General features: G+C 46.1%; 1 protein-coding gene across 9 annotated transcripts in view; it reads left to right on the plus strand.

Annotated features, from left to right (window-relative positions):
• The window catches only part of Arhgap29 (Rho GTPase activating protein 29), a 67,372-nt gene extending 54,698 nt beyond the window's left edge, over nt 1-12,674 (plus strand). For 6 of the 9 annotated variants that reach the window (XM_020163940.2, XM_020163939.2, XM_020163938.2 and 3 more), the window contains 3 exons: nt 71-395; nt 531-639; nt 2,524-3,630. In XM_020163940.2, coding sequence (XP_020019529.1) covers nt 71-395; nt 531-639; nt 2,524-3,374 — 1,285 coding nt within the window. In that variant the 3' untranslated portion in view covers nt 3,375-3,630. The other 3 variants (XM_074050956.1, XM_074050955.1, XR_012439999.1) reach the window with 3 other exon arrangements.
• The last annotated feature ends 2,982 nt before the right edge of the window (nt 12,675-15,656 follow it).

Below are 15,656 nucleotides of genomic sequence, written 5' to 3' on the forward strand. Positions count from 1 at the left end.
GTCTCCCAGAGGGACTCGGGTGAAGAGGCGCTGGCAGACAGATGCCACACAACCTGTGTTTGCTCTGCAGGGTAGTAGACCATTCCGAAGAAAACAAGATGAACTCCAAGAACTTGGGGGTGATATTTGGACCAAGTCTCATCAGGCCCAGGCCCACAGCGGCTCCTGTCACCATCTCCTCCCTGGCCGAGTATTCGAACCAGGCACGACTGGTAGAGTTCCTCATCACTCACTCACAGAAGATCTTCGATGGGTCCCTACAGCCACAGGACCTGTCTAGTTCAGGTGCCAGCACCATTCAGGCTGAGCAAGGCTGTCTTCCAAGACCTCTGCTATCACCAGATGAAAGAGACTCTGAACATTCTGTGGCGACACTCTTTTTTTCTTCAAAGGAAGTGAGTTTTTACTTTATAGAAATGCTTTAGAACTTGGTGCTGTTTATGTTAATAAGTTAAGTCTTCAAATTGTTATTTTGTTATTTTGGAGTGTGTTTTGCTTCTCTCAATGTAAAAATTTCCTTCCATCAATAGGATATTCATACCGCAGATAGTGAAAGCAAAATTTTTGAACCAACTACATCATTTGAGGAAGTAGAACGTAAGCAGAATGCCTTGGGAAAATGTGATGCCTGTCTTGTTGGTGAGTGGCCATGTTAAAAAATGCATTTACTGACTAAAAGCTTCTCAAACAAGCGGTGGCTAAAAACCTGCAGGTGTGAGGCCCTGGGTTCAATCCCCAGTGCTGCCAACAGCATCCTGAAAAGCAGCTCTGGTGAGTGGAGTTGAGGGAAGCCCACAGAAAGGGATTGCCATTCTTCATAGTGCCTTTCTTGTAAGAAGATACCTTTGTGTGCAATGTCTTTTGTGTTCCCTCCAAAAAATACTTTCCATTTTTGCTTCTTGCCACCCATCAAAGTCAAGGCAGAATCATACTGAGCTGTGTGCTGACACAGCACCAAGACACTAGTGCTCAGACGTCGTACTTCCGAGACTCAAGAAATTTAGATTCCTAAAAGGTTTTTCAAAATTCAGCCATATATTACATTTGATGCTTGATCAGGTGTCAATGAGCACAGCCTGACAAGATCCAGAATGAAGGGAGCTAAGTACCTTCCTGCTCTGTGCAAAGCTGGCTCGTTGTTTGATTCCACCCATTGATTTGATCTGCACAGCAGCTCTGTGCTGGAAAGTGGATGGCAGTAGCCTCATTAATCCCACAGCTGACTCTGATCTGAGAGAGGTTTAACAAGGGGTCAGTCAGGATTGAACCCAGTTCCATCAGATTTTTTAACCTAGCCTTTTTTCACTATTGATGGAATTGCATTCCTGACTAGGAACAACAACAAATACAAATAATATTTGAATACCATGTTCAAGTGTTTATTACAGACCAGACAGCGCTAAGCTCCTGTTTGCTCCTTTAGATCACACAGCAACACCGCTACATGCAGGAGTCTTTCTTGACAGATGGAGGCAGGCAGGGACAGTGCCATTGCCGTGCCCAGGGCAGAAATGGAGCAGGAACTGAGCCAGGAGCCAGGTGGCTGGCTGTAAGCCTGCACTCTTCTCCACTGTGCAAGAAGTTCTTCCCACAGAAAATAGAAGGATGTACTTGGGGCTTGCAGTCCAGCCGCAGCAGGTCCGGTTCTTCAGGTCTGGAACTATAGGGGAGGCCGGTACACAGGTCACGGCAGCACTGCCTCGGAGCCTGGGATGAAAGCTCTGCATCCCCAAGTGAGGAAGAAGTCAGATGAGACGATGGCTACAAGTGTGTGGGCAGGCTTACCTGCAAGTACATCCCAAAGATGGGGAGGAAGGACCAAGTGACTGGGAAGAGGTCTGCGGCCACGCACAGGGCTGGCTGGATTCAAAGTCAGAAAAGAAAAAGGAAAAGGAGGAGTTGCTTGCTGTTTCTTGGCAATGAGGAGGGGCAGGTGCAGAGGGCCATACCTTTGCAGGACCCAGCATTTCTGGATAGATGCAGCAGAAATGACAGGGACCAGACTAGAGGAGAAACATCTAGGAGAAGGGCATGTTGTATCTCCAGTACAGTTCTTCAGCCTCAGTGTGACTAACAGTTGTTCAGTTGATTAGTTCACCACGCTGGAGAGCAGTCAAGGCCTCTGACTGGTGCCCTCCGCCCGTGGAACCGAGATGCAGGCCCTGAGAGTTGTCAGATCTCTGGGGTTCAGGGGTGTCTGCATTTGCTTGGCCTGGAAGGTAGTGTAACTTTTCTGAGTTAACTTACCAATGTCTGCTTGCCAAGAAAATACTCATTCGTGGCAACATGCTAGAACAAGAGTTTTTATTTTTTATTTACTTATCTTTTAACCTGTGATGTGCTTTGTGCCTGTTTATCCTATTGATTTTGGTAATTTTTAAAAACTTTTTAATTCAAAATATGCCTTTAATAATGTTGAATTTTTAACTGAGCATACCAGGTCTATAGAATGTCTGTCTGTGACTTACTCAGACTCTTCATTAGCCATGTGCCATGAAGTTAAACAAATGTTGTCTTTTTCAGACAACAAAAAGCGTTTGTTTCGAGACCAAGAGCTTGAATCAGCATCGCAAAGGAAGGAAGATGTTTGTAAAAGCCCCAAGCTGTTTATTCTAAAACCCGATGGTGTAACAAGCAGCGTGCAGAGGCACCCTGCAAGGACCAAGACCCGGCCCATCAGCCTGCCTGTGGACAGACTGCTTCTTGCAAGCTGTCCCCTTGAGAGAAACAGCAGAAATACGGGACACGTAAATGCGGACAAGTTTGCTAAGAATCCTGCCTGCGAAGGACTTAGGAAAGACACCCCTGCCACTTTGTGTTCCAGATTCAATGGCGTGGACCAGCTAGTGCTGCAGAACACATGGGACAAGCAGCATGACCAAAACAGTGTAACTGCCAAGGCTGCAGGGACTGGGATAGGAGTCGGCACAGGCATCAAGATGAGTGGGGACCCTGCCAGCAGTGCCAGCCAATCCAGCCAGCCACACACAGAACCAGCCAGGGCTGCGAGGGAGGCGGCAGAGAGACGGTCCTCGGACTCCTACCCTCTCGCTCCTGTCCGAGCACCGAGGACACTGCAGCCCCAGCACTGGACAACGTTTTATAAGCCACGTGCTCCCACCAGCAGCATCAGAGGGAGTGAGGAGAAACCGGCCTCGCCCTCCGCCACGCTGCCCAGTCCCCAGGGCCAGTTGACGAAGTCACTTCCTGACTCAGAGGATACGTCTGCTTGTGCTGTGCAGCCGAGTAGTCAGCCTAGAGAGAAGCCTGAGGAGCAGGGCTTGCCCGAGGTGAGCCCAGCGTGCCAGAGGCCAAGGTTAAAGCGGATGCAGCAGTTCGAAGACTCTGAGGATGAGACACCACAATTCGTGTAGGGTTGTCAAAGTCACTTTCTCCTCTGTGGTTTTGTTGTGTGCTGGTGTTTGTTTTGTGAAAGAATGTTCGGACGGGGCCCCTTCTGTACAGGATTGCCAAAGCGTGGATTTTTCTGTCTGTTGTTGTACTGTTTGTTGATCGTACTGAAGAGCAGAGTATTTTGATAGAGACTCATTTGTGCCTCACTGGAATTATCTTCAAATTCTGTGCTTTTGAAGTTGTGAATAAAATGAATAAACTCTGAAGATGGATTCATATTTTTTAAAAAGTTTATAGTTGATTTCCCATAAATGATCCACTTAAACGCACCCCTAATCCTTGTTCTCAACTGATAGTCATGGTGGGGAAGTCAGCTCTGTGCTGGCGGTAAAACTGAGTGCTCGATTAGAAAGACCTTTACACGACAAAGGGTCTGTGCACCCAGGTTCACAGTGTGCCCTGACCACCTGCTTTTATGCTGTGTATGTAAGCTTTCAGTTTTAATACTCAGTCTGTATTGAATTACATTTCAGTTACTGTCGGTTTTACCTGTGGTAGTCAAATTGTAAAAGAAATGCACTTAAGCCTTCATTACATTTTACTTGGCTTTACACGATTTCAATTCAGTTGATAGTTTTTTACCCCTTCACTTTGTCTATACAAACTGTTTTTCAACAGGTCTGAACTTTTTGTTGTTTTATATAGTGGTCCCAAAAAATGCCTGTTTAAGAAGTTTTTTAATTTAATACACTTCCTTTTGATACTGTCTGGGTTTTGTTAAAACCATTCTGTTTGTAAGAAATGTTTTGCTTGTGAAGCATTTTATGTATTTGTTTCTCCCTGGACTATCAACCACTGAAAATGTATATTTCATTCAAAGATTAATGTCAGTTGGTTCTGAGAGCACAGTTTAAGAGCACAGCTTAGAATCTGGGAGGTGCAGGCGATCGGATCTGTTTCATTTATCCAATACCCATTTTTAGAACCAGCACATTCCTGTTACTTTCTTGGCTTCATTTTTTTGTCTAAAATAGGATATAAAGGGACAAAAAAAATGGCATTTTTTTGTATGTATGAATTGCATTTTCAGTAATGCTTTTGTATGACCACATTACTACTCTTGATAAATACACATATTGACTTCTTAAATTATTTCAGTCCCCGTGGCTTCTCTGGCATTGCAGCTCTTGGGGCGCAGTGGAGTAATGGACCATGGTCAGCGCTGGGCCGTGCGTCCTGTGGTCCGTCACAGCATGGAACGGGTTTTGTGGCAGGTGGTTTTGTAGTTCTTTGTGACATTGAGGACGAGGGAAAGTAAATATTCAGCCTTTCCATGCTGACACTTTGTGTTTGGTTCTCACTGTACAGAGTATAAGGGAGTCATATTTCTGTGAAAACCTGAAAAAGTCAGAGCCAACATTTATCGAGCCCCTTCTGTGGACTAGGAACTTTGCAGAGTTCTGGGTAAATTTCACAGCCACCCAGATGGGTGGGTGAGCACTTTATTATTCCCATGTTAATTAAGTGACGTGTTTCTAAGTTGCACGGGTGTAATAAGCAGAACCTGGTCTCAAACACAGAGCTGTCCAGTTTCCACCGATCATGCCTTTAGTGAGTATGTAATTACCAAATATCAGGAAGTGCCTAGCAGTAGGAAATGCATCTTTAAATTAATTGTGAAATCCACATAAGATTTTCCACTGAACCACTTTGAAGTGTGTAGTTCAGGAACAATAAGTGTATTCCCATTGAGTCTCAGTCTCTGGGAGTTTTCCAGTTATCTCCTGAGAGGGGTTTTGTTTCTGGAGTGCCTTGGTGTGTTTGCTGCTACCTGAGAGTGGTGGCATTCGTGCCCCCGGAGTGTACGGTACACCTAGAAGGAAATGTGAGGAGAGAAAGGGTGGGATGGGGTCCTGCAGAAAGCTTTGCAGAAAGCACCTCATTCACATTTTTGTCAAGTGGGTGTGAAGAGTTGATACCGACTTCCCTAGAGTTTGTGAGAATTTTAAATTCCTTTCAGTGTACTGTAGTCAAGATCCTTCTTTTGAGATGAAAACGATCCCTTGGAGGCACGTGCCTCACTGGTCGCACAGGCAAATAGTCACAGCCTCAGGTCCCTGGGTGACTTGAGTTAAAGATGGTTCTGTGTCTACAGTGTCTACACTGTTCCCAGCTATCATTGTGTTGCAGTATTTATTGAACTATTAAGAGCTTTTCAGTATGGAGATGGAGGGCGTTAGCTTTTTGTCGCTGGGACAAATATCTGAGATAAACGAAAGCAGAAAGGTGTATTGTGGCTCCTCGTTTCAGAAGTTTCAGTACATGGTCAGCTGGCTCCAATGGCAGCTCGGGGGGACACAGAAAAGGGAGGAGAAGTGGACTAGGGACAGATTATGCCCTCAAGGGCATGCCCCCGGTGATACTTCCACACCTATGCTCTACCTTCAACGGCTGTCAGCACCTTCCAGAAGTCCACTCATCTTTGAATCCATTAGTGAACCCACTGGGAGTTCTTGTCATCAATCACCTGTGGACATTGCTGCATCAGGGACCAAGCTTTTAGCACATGGCCTTGGGAGACATTTTAGATCCAAACCATGGCATGGCATGACTAGACAGTGAACTTCCCACTGCGTAGGCAGTGCTGAGTATGCATGAGCGCAGCTCTGACACTGTGAGCAGAGTCAGGTCGTACAGGCAGTGGTGGGCATGAAGCCTGGCCTACCATGGTTGCTGTCTGCTAAATTGCCTTTATCTCACTTCATTTCACATCAGAAATTTGTGTTTTGAGGTCTTGCAAAATCAAAATTTGTGTATCCAACTATGTTCCTCAAAACTTGAGAGTTCAGTCAGTCAGTCAGTCACTGAACATCAGCAGACCGTCTTGTGATTCGACAAAGGAGACAAGGTTGGGGGATGGAGGGCTGGAGTCCCAATTCACACTTGCAGATACAGAAATAATTTGGGTTCATGAGAGTTCTAAATGATTTTCTGTTTAAAACTGGGGTGTAAATGCACAAGTGTAGAAACCTATGTGTACTGTTTAAAGAATGATTGATTAAGTGAGCCCCAACCCTCGCACCACCAGGAGACCCCTCCCAGATCTCCCACCACGGTGAAACTACACTGAATTCGATGTTAATCATTCCCTGACTAAAAAAAAAATGCTGTCTGCATCATGTGTCATTTTGCCTGGATTTTGGACGTTCCACAAGTTGCCTCATTTCATTCTCTGGCGACTCATTCTTACGTTCACCATGTTCTCAGATTAATCCATGTAGACTTTCATAACTATTTTTTTTTCTTTAAAAACTACTGCAGATACTCCATTGGGTCAATATACTGCAACTTATTATTCATCCCCTGTTGGTGGGTATTTAGGTTAGTTCCACTGTGGACATGCTGCATGAAAACTCGTACTTTACTATTTCTTCTTAAACAAATCCACTTTGTTCTTATCTCAGTCTTTATGGAGGCAGGTGGTCTTGACTGCCCTCTTCAGACAAGCAAGCAGACTGGAAGAGGTTAAGGAGATCACAATGGGTTGTGTAGCTAGTAAGGGGTGGAATACATTTAAGGTAGGTTGTATGTTACGGAAGGTTCTGTTCTGTAATAACCGTACAGGCTGTAGAGCTGATAACGTGGCTTGAACTCAGGTGTCTATTATAAATCCTGTCTCTTTTCTAAGCCCATCTTCATTTTTTAAATCAGAGGTTGCACAAATCCCATACTTTCAGACTATTTTTTCTAGTTGCTAGGATACTGAAGTTAGGGTTATTACATCCCAACTCCAAGGTCATTGTTAGTGTGTGGATATAAAGTTCATTTAGCTAAAAGCTTTGCGTCTGAAGCCAAGCGTGTTTCTGGGTTACGTTGAGTTTTGTGGGTTACACTCTTAGTGACAACATAGCAGGTGACAGGGTTAACAAGTCAACCCCTCCACCTCTCCCAGACAGTTTAGAAAGCAGCTCTAATCAAGAAGTGTTAAGCATGGAGGGAAGAGGACTTGAGAGGTGTTTAGCTTGCACTCACAGTCAGGAGAGGGTCAGCAATCCAGGGGAGAAATGGGCCCTAAGCCAAGCTGCCATCTTTGGGATCGATGACCTGAATTCCAACTTATTTTTAGGGACGTAATTGGCAGAGAAAGGGATGCTTACGCTGGAAGACTGGGAACATAACAGATCTCCTCAACTACCCTAAGTGATGCTGGTGCAGTGGTACACATCTGTAATCCCAGCTACTGGAGAGGGTGAAGTAGGAGAGTCATTTGAGCCCCGGATTTCAGGGCCAGTCCCTGGGCAACATAAGAAAAAAAAAAAAAAGACAAAACATTATAAGTGACAAAGGGATTAAAATTAAATGGCAGAAAGAAAATAATCCCAGAGGGACCCCTACAGAAAAGGTAAGCCGGAACATAAGTGAATGTGGACTGTTAAAAACAGTAAGGTTGATGTTGACTCAGAACACACGGCAACCATGATGGAGAAGTATTGTAAACATCCGTCTTGACGTAGGAAGTGTTACCAGTAATATTTTTATTAAATTTAATCAAAGTTTGTGTACTAGTATCAAAAAGGGTAAAACATGCTAAAATGAAATGCTTCGATAACCCAGAAGAAAACACGATCAAAGGAGCAGTAAATGGAGCAGTGGGAAGAGAGACGGACAGATAGACCACCCCCAGGTGAGGGGTCACCGGTAACAAGCTAGCACTGGTCTAGAGAGAAAAGCCATCTTCGTCCTCACAAGGGACATGCTCCAAACGAGTCCAGGACAGAGAGAAACCTGAGTGCAGCCCAGTGTCCCAGGACGCAGGTGGCAGGTGAAGATGCGTCCTCCACCGTGACGCCCTCAGTGGCCAGGCAGGCAGCTCCAGGACAACGATCAAAACGCGAAGCCAAGAGGACAAGAAGGACACAACGGATCCACAAGGGTCAGGGCTGTGCCACAGCCTCGGCACAGCCAGGGAGAAGGTGAGAGGACATGTCACCATGGCCAAGTTCATGGTGACGATTTACCCAAACCGACGAAGCAGCTCAGAGCATCTGAGGAGCTGCGCTCATTCAAACCTCAGGGAAAGTAAGTTAGACATCAGTAACAAAAGAGAACTAGAAAATCCTCAACTTTGCCCCAAATGCCTAGAAACTCAGCAGAGGCCACGTCTAAACAATCCCTGCATCAAAGAAGGAACACGCATGCGCAAACACGTCAAACTCAACATGAAGACGTGCTCGCCGACAGCAGCTTAAGGAACGAGTGGAGAGGAATGTCTTCTGTGGTCAACTAAACACCGAGAACGCAACGGGGCTGGGGGCGTAACTCAGAAGCAGTGCTCGCCTCCTCCCCTGCACTGCCAAAAACCCAAAAGTAAGTAAATAAAAAGGAGTTAGAGTGAAAAAGACAAGGGCAGAAGTCCGTGCAGTAGAGCAAAGTTAAAGAACTCAGAGGTAGATCTTTTAAAAGCTTAAGAAAATCAATAAACTGGCAAGACTCACCAGTGAAAGGGAGGAAAATAACAGGAATGAAAAAAGAAAAAAGAGTAGAGAATCTACAAACAGTGCCTCACGCCTGTAATCCTAATTAACTGGAAGGCAGAGATTGGGAGGATTGTGGCTTGAGGTCAGGTCAGGCAAAATTTTCAGGAGACCCCATCACAGCCAATAGGCCAGGCATGGTGGCGCATGCCTGGCATCCCAGCTACAGGGGAGACTGAGATTGGGTGGATCTCAGTTCCAGACCAACCTGGCCAGAAAAGTTTTCGAGACCCCCATCTCAATGGAAGACAGCTGGGTGTGGTGGCACACACCTGTCATCCCAGCTACACAGGGAAGCACAAACAGGAGGACTGCAGTCCAGGCTGGTGGGGGCAGAGGGATGCAAGACCCCATCTCCAAAATAACCAGAGTAAAAGAACTGGCAGAGTGGCTTGAGCGGTAGAGCACCACCCTAGCAAGTGTGAGGCCCTGAGTTCAGATCCCAGTGCCGGCAAAGAAAGAAAATATATGATGATCTAACTGAAATTTTGAATAGGAACAAAATGAAGGATGAAAAATCAAACTGAGAAAATAAATAGGAAATTAGGAATCCTCACCCATCAGTAGAGGCTGAGTCGGTTATTTTAACATCTGTCTAGGAAGAAACTATAAAGCCACAATAAATTCCTCCAGGAATCATGGAAGCAGAGGCTGGACTCTGTCCGTCCATCCTCTCTGTGACACCAGACTCTACAGTGACGCCAGAGGGATTCTCCCTGCGTGCAGGAGTGGTTTACGTTCATTCGATACATCAGGGTTTTAAAGGGTGAAAATACAGGTGTCGCCATAGGTGCGAGATTTTAGGGTGTGACAAAATTCAACAGCCATTTACAGTGATGAGGGAGCACTTAGCAACCAGGACAGAACCATCCTGTGTTGGGAGAGGTCCATCTTTAGTGTACTGCTTGGCGGTGAAATACGGAAAGTCCTGGCCCCAATGTAGGAATCACCACAGTGTATCCCACTAGAGATGCTAGCCAACCAATAAGGCAAGAAAAAAAATTGAGAGCACCAAGATTGGAAAGAAACCATGAAACAGTCATTTGTTTGCAGACTATAATTATGTACACACAAAACCCCAGCAATTTATGAGCCACCAGAATTAGTAGATGAACAACAAAATAAAAAACCCTGCTTAAAATTCAGCAAAAGCTACTAATAAATACAGTTAACACCAAACAAATAGAAAATGAAATTTGGCAAGTGATACCACTTTAACATCCAAGAGCTGGGAATCTAAGGTGAGATGTGTGGGGTATAAATTCCAGCTGAAATGTAAAGTTGTGTTTGGTGTAAATGGAGAAGCTAGAGGTGAAAAGCTGGCCCACCTTTGTGAGTTGAGGATCAGGCATGAAGACAGCGGTTCTGCCCCAGGATGATGTCTGCAGTGCAGCCCAGCCGTTTACTTTTGCACACTTCCTACAGATGTGCTTCAAGCAGCTTTGATGTGACGGTCAGTGGTCCTCAGAGGGGCACGTGTCCTGAACTCTCAGCAGCAGTTAACCTCTGCTCTGCTCGTACACCAGCCTTGTTCTTCCTGGACAAGGATCTCAACATTTGAAAAATGCACCACAGGACTTAATTCACCTCAAATTCCAAGTCCCTCCAGGCACCAGTGGCTCACGCCTGTAATCCTAGCTACTCAGGAGGCAGAGATCAGGAGGATCACGATTTGAAGCCAACCCCAGGCAAATAGTTCAAGAGACCCTATCTCAAAAAAAACCCAACACAAAAAAGGGCTGATGGAGTGACTCAAGGTGAAGGCCCCGAGAACCACAAACAAAACAAAACAAAACTCCAAGTCCCTTCCTTTGTCTTTCTCTTCTTCCTTCCTTCCTTCCTTTCTTTCTTCTTCCTTTCCATCTCCTTCCTTCCTTCTTTCTTTCTGTCTCTTTCTCCCTCCCTCCTTCCCTCCTTCCCTCCCTGCCTCCTTCCTTCCTTTCTTTCTTCATGCTACATATTACAGAAGTTGTATTCATTTAAATAAATCCCTTGAATTGAAAAATTAGAAAAATATTTTCCACACAACATTGGGTTTATACACTAATTGTCAACGGTCACTTCACTCCCTCTTTTAAAACTGTCACTGTGCGAGAGACAGCCCAGAGACGCGGGCCTAATTATTTTTTTATCAGGCTCTCACTTTGTAGCCCAGGCTGGCCTCCAACTCAAGAACCTCCTGTTTCTGCCTCCCAAGGGCTGGTATTACAGATGTGCTTCACCACACCCAGCTTGACCCTAAATATTTAATTGAATATTAGTGGGTTCTAGCTAACCCCAGAAATGAAAACCCAATCTGGAGAAAGCCCTAAATTATTTGAGATCCTGTTAGACTTTATGTAACAGACACAAACATTGTCCTCGTGAAGGCTTTGGCTGAGCTGGGTCAGCTACAAGTTGCTGTGGTCATCCGCTGAACAGGTCTTTTCCTTCCTTACGGGCTTCCTCTTTTAAGCTACGTACGATGTTACAGGGGGATTTGTTTTATCTTACATTTATTTATTCATTTATTTGCAGTGCTGGGGATTAAATCCAGGGCCTCAAGCAAGCTAGGTAGGCACCCCACCACTTGAGCTGCACCCCAGCCTACTAGCTGTATTTCTTTCATTGTACTGCAATAATATGCTAATAAAAATACAATCAATGAAAAAAATTTTAATTTAAAAAATAAAATACCTTTGCAAGAGGTAACGGGTGTGTTCGTTACTTTGATTTAATTCTTCCACATTGTGTTCATAAATGAAGATATCACTTTGTTCCCCGTTGTTACATACAATTATAAATTATAATTTATAGTCAATTTACAATGAAAATGTCATTTATAATAAAAAAAGTACCTTCTCATGTCTTTTAACGTTAAGACAAGCAATGCAGAGAGCTTTGGAGTTGGCAGTTAGACTGAAGTCTTCATGTCCTTCTCTCTCGCCTTGTCCCCCTTCTCCTCTCCCCAACACCCAGGTGAGTTAGAAAACCCTGCTTTTGGGGTTCCTGGAATTTCCTCCTATTTGTCACCCCTGGCCTATAGACACGTCCCCATTTCTGAAGTCCAGTGAACAAGGAAAGACGGTTGCTATTCCTCCATGGAAATCACTAGTGCGGAAGGTGACGAGCTCCAAAGGTTCAGAGAGGTAGCCAGGTCACGTTCTTTGGAGCCCATCGATGTCTTGCAGCCAGTGTCCTTGGGTGGGGCAGAAGAGCCCACCTGAGGTTTGGGGAGCTCCGAGCCAGGTCACCTGGCTTTATTCTTTGAAGGCTCGGTTATAAATTCGAGTTTATTCCAGCAATGTCTGCCCTGTCCTAGGTCACGCGATCTGTTGACGCAATTTCACTGGGGATGGAGCTATGGCACCTTAAGCAGTGTGCATCGTTCTCCATAGGCCAACGTCACCCACAGTGTCCTGGTGTGGAGGAGAACGCCACCACTGCTCCTGTTTACTTCTTAACAATGGAAGACAATTAAACAAGGGTGAGATGTGTGAGACCCAGGCACAAGTGGCTAAAAAATTAAAAAGACAACACAGAGGTAAGAATCATGCAAAGAGAGGAAGACGGTCACTGTGACGGTGAGGGTCCTGGGTTAGGATGACGCCTGCAGTTACCTTGAAGTTGACTGCTAACCTTTGGATAATTGTCTCAGGTGAGGGCTCACAGCTAACTGCTCTGTCTGGACCTTTGCTTGTCCCCAACTTGGGAAATCTCCTCCACTGTGTCCAATTACCTGACAGCATCCTCCTGAACTCACTGACAGACAGACAACAGCATTTTCCTAAGCAGTCCATTTTTAAAACATAAATAAATAAAAGAACCCTTGGTGCAAGCTTTGGCATGCTTGTCACGTGAGGACCACTAGCTACCCTCACTTTGTCCCTCCCCTAAAGCAGAGGGGGCTGTGACCCCAACCCATGTGACAGGTCTCCTGTGACAGTGCTTGAAACGCACTGGCCTGACCCCGTTAGAGGCAAGGATTAAGGAAATCTGCTTAGAACTGAATCAGAGACGCGCTCCACGGACGCCGCCCTTCCTAGACCCGGGTTAGCCAGCCTGCCAACTTCTGGCTTCCTTCCATTTGCGCTCATTTATGTGAAAATGTAACCAGTGTGCAGCGCAGCCCTGCCTCCTGCGCCCCCAGCCTCCTGCGCTCTCCCAGCCTCCTGCGCCCCCAGCCTCCTGTGCCCCCAGCCTCCTGCGCCCCCAGCCTCCTGCGCTCCCAGCCTCCTTCGCGCTCCCAGCCTCCTGCGCTCTCCCAGCCTCCTGCGCCCCCAGCCTCCTGTGCCCCCAGCCTCCTGCGCCCCCAGCCTCCTGCGCCCCCAGCCTCCTGCGCTCCCAGCCTCCTTCGCGCTCCCAGCCTCCTGCGCCCCCAGCCTCCTGCGCTCTCCCAGCCTCCTGCGCCCCCAGCCTCCTGTGCCCCCAGCCTCCTGTGCCCCCAGCCTCCTGCGCCCCCAGCCTCCTGCGCTCTCCCAGCCTTCTGCGCGCTCCCAGCATGCTAGTTCAGGCTCCATTTTTCCTGGACACGTGTGCAGGCTTATATAGGACTTCTATATCCTAAAATGAAAAAATTAAGCATTGTATAGTTTTAATATAAATTGTTGACATTCTACATAACTTCTTTGTAAAATTTTATATGGTTTCAAATACATCAGGAATATGAAAAAGTTAAAGCCTTACCTTCTGAATTAGAACCTGTTTTTTCTGAATAAAAGCCTTTAATTTGAAATGCCCCCCCCCAAAAAAATTAAAAAGTAACTATCGATCGTACTTCTCCTATCAACCAGATGCAATGGAACCAGCAAAAGCTATGTCCACATGTCCACGCCCTCCCTAATCTCAGCCACTTCCTGCTCTTCCTGCTGTGAGTTTGTTTCTCCTGACATACTTATGTTGCGTGTTTTGTCTAAAATGTGATCTTACTCGAAGTGAATCTCCATCCGTGCTCTTGTCCGAGCCCACCATTCTCTGAAGGGCAAGGCTCTTTAGGATTGAGCCCTGTGGTTTTCCATTGCTCTCGTTAAGGTCACCTGGACAGGTTTCACAAACTCAGCCTTGGTGCTGCCTGTGAGGGGGCCATCTCAGGGGGTACCACGTGAGGACCACACTCCACTGTTCTTAAAAAGATCAACAAGTGATTAACAGTTGAAAAGCACTTTTGATAGTGTGCTTAATTCTCTCCATGGTGCCCAGCACAGTCGCCTGGTGCACAGACAGCCGTCAAGGCTGTTTATGCAACTGGAGAACTGGTTCAAGGCCATGCTCTGCCAGATTCCTTCAGTGGAGCAGGTTCTTTCGCTGTCAGCTCCCCTGGTTCTCAGTAAACAAAACTCTGGCAAAGCCACACTGCTCGTTCTTAACCTGTGTCATCTGAGCCCTCCAGATTCCTGATTTATCCCAGACAGCCCCAACCTCTCTTGTAATTAAAGAGAATTTGTGTGTGTGTGTGAGAGGAGACTCCTGTCACTAAGATTTAAGATTTCACGAAAAAATGCACCTTTGTTATCATAGAACATTTTTTTTGTTTCTGCTGTGTGATCTTCCCAGAGCTGAGTCAGAAGATTCGGGAAGTGAAAATCCCCCAGTATTTGCGCGATGGTTTTGGTGTGTTATGTTTGGTGGTATGGTAGAAGTCAGTGTTACAGTTTCTTAGTGTAAACCACCTCTACTTTCCCTACAGCACCGATGGGTTTGCAGCAGTCCTCTGGCTGTGAGGATTGACTAACTGACCACAGAGCCTCCTGAGGAGGAGGACTGACCTGCCTTTCTGATCCTGTGGAGAGTCACCTGGACGCCAGGGTTTCTCACCGAATAGCCTGGCCACCAAGCCCAGGAGTCTGGTTGATTCTGCTGCAGAGGCCATGGAATCCCTGAGATGGTTCCACTCTGGGTTTTCACTTCCAGAAGCTGCGGGAAACCTGTTCACGCCTAACAACCCAGGCCGTCGTGAGAGTTTCCCTATGCTGGGCATGTCTTAAAATCTGGTTTTGGTTTGTTTGTTTCTTACATTTAAGACATGCATTTTTACACTAAATAACCTCATATGCTTTTTGGACACATTTATTCCTAACTTGAAATTCAGTCTTGAAGACAACCCAAAGATTCAACAGAAAGGTCCAGGCTGTTCACCACTTAAAGTGCCAATATTTGGGAGAAAAGAGTTGGTAGGAAGGAATCTGATTTTTTCAAGGAGTTGGCCCAAAGAAGACGGAGGGGCAGCTGTGCCCAAAGCTCCATCTTGAGGCATTCTGGGGTGTACAGGCTTTTCTGGGGTGACAGTGTGCGGGACAGCCACCTACATGCTGAGTGGCCTTCAATTTCCTCCAGGTGTCTCTGGCTGGGATAGTGATGGCCCTCGACCTCCTGGAGCTAGCGTCCATATTTTCTTGAGATCTGCATTGAAATGTCACAGCAGCTTACATGCTTTGCATTAGTTGATGTGCAGAACTAAAGACTAGTGGGTGACATTGCAGAGGTCACCAGATATTCTGGGGTCTGTAAGTCTGAAGGTTATTTAGCCTTTCCTTCTGACCATTTGGGTAGGACTCATGTTTAGCTTTTAGAATGTCAGGTAAAGGGAAGGGGCTGAAAACCTCGCAAGAACTCAAGAGGACAGACAATCTTGCAGAAGGGCAAAGGGAGGTGACGTGAAAGTCTGTCAAGGACCTTCCCAGAAGGGGCCATTGTGCTGCAGCATTAAACTCTTATGTTTTCATAAACCCTGTGCCTTGCTCTGAATGAAATCAAACACAGGCGACCCTAAATGAGGTCAAATGTAATTTG

The sequence above is a fragment of the Castor canadensis genome, chromosome 12 (genome assembly GCF_047511655.1).
Source record: "Castor canadensis chromosome 12, mCasCan1.hap1v2, whole genome shotgun sequence".
Classification (NCBI taxonomy): domain Eukaryota; kingdom Metazoa; phylum Chordata; class Mammalia; order Rodentia; family Castoridae; genus Castor; species Castor canadensis.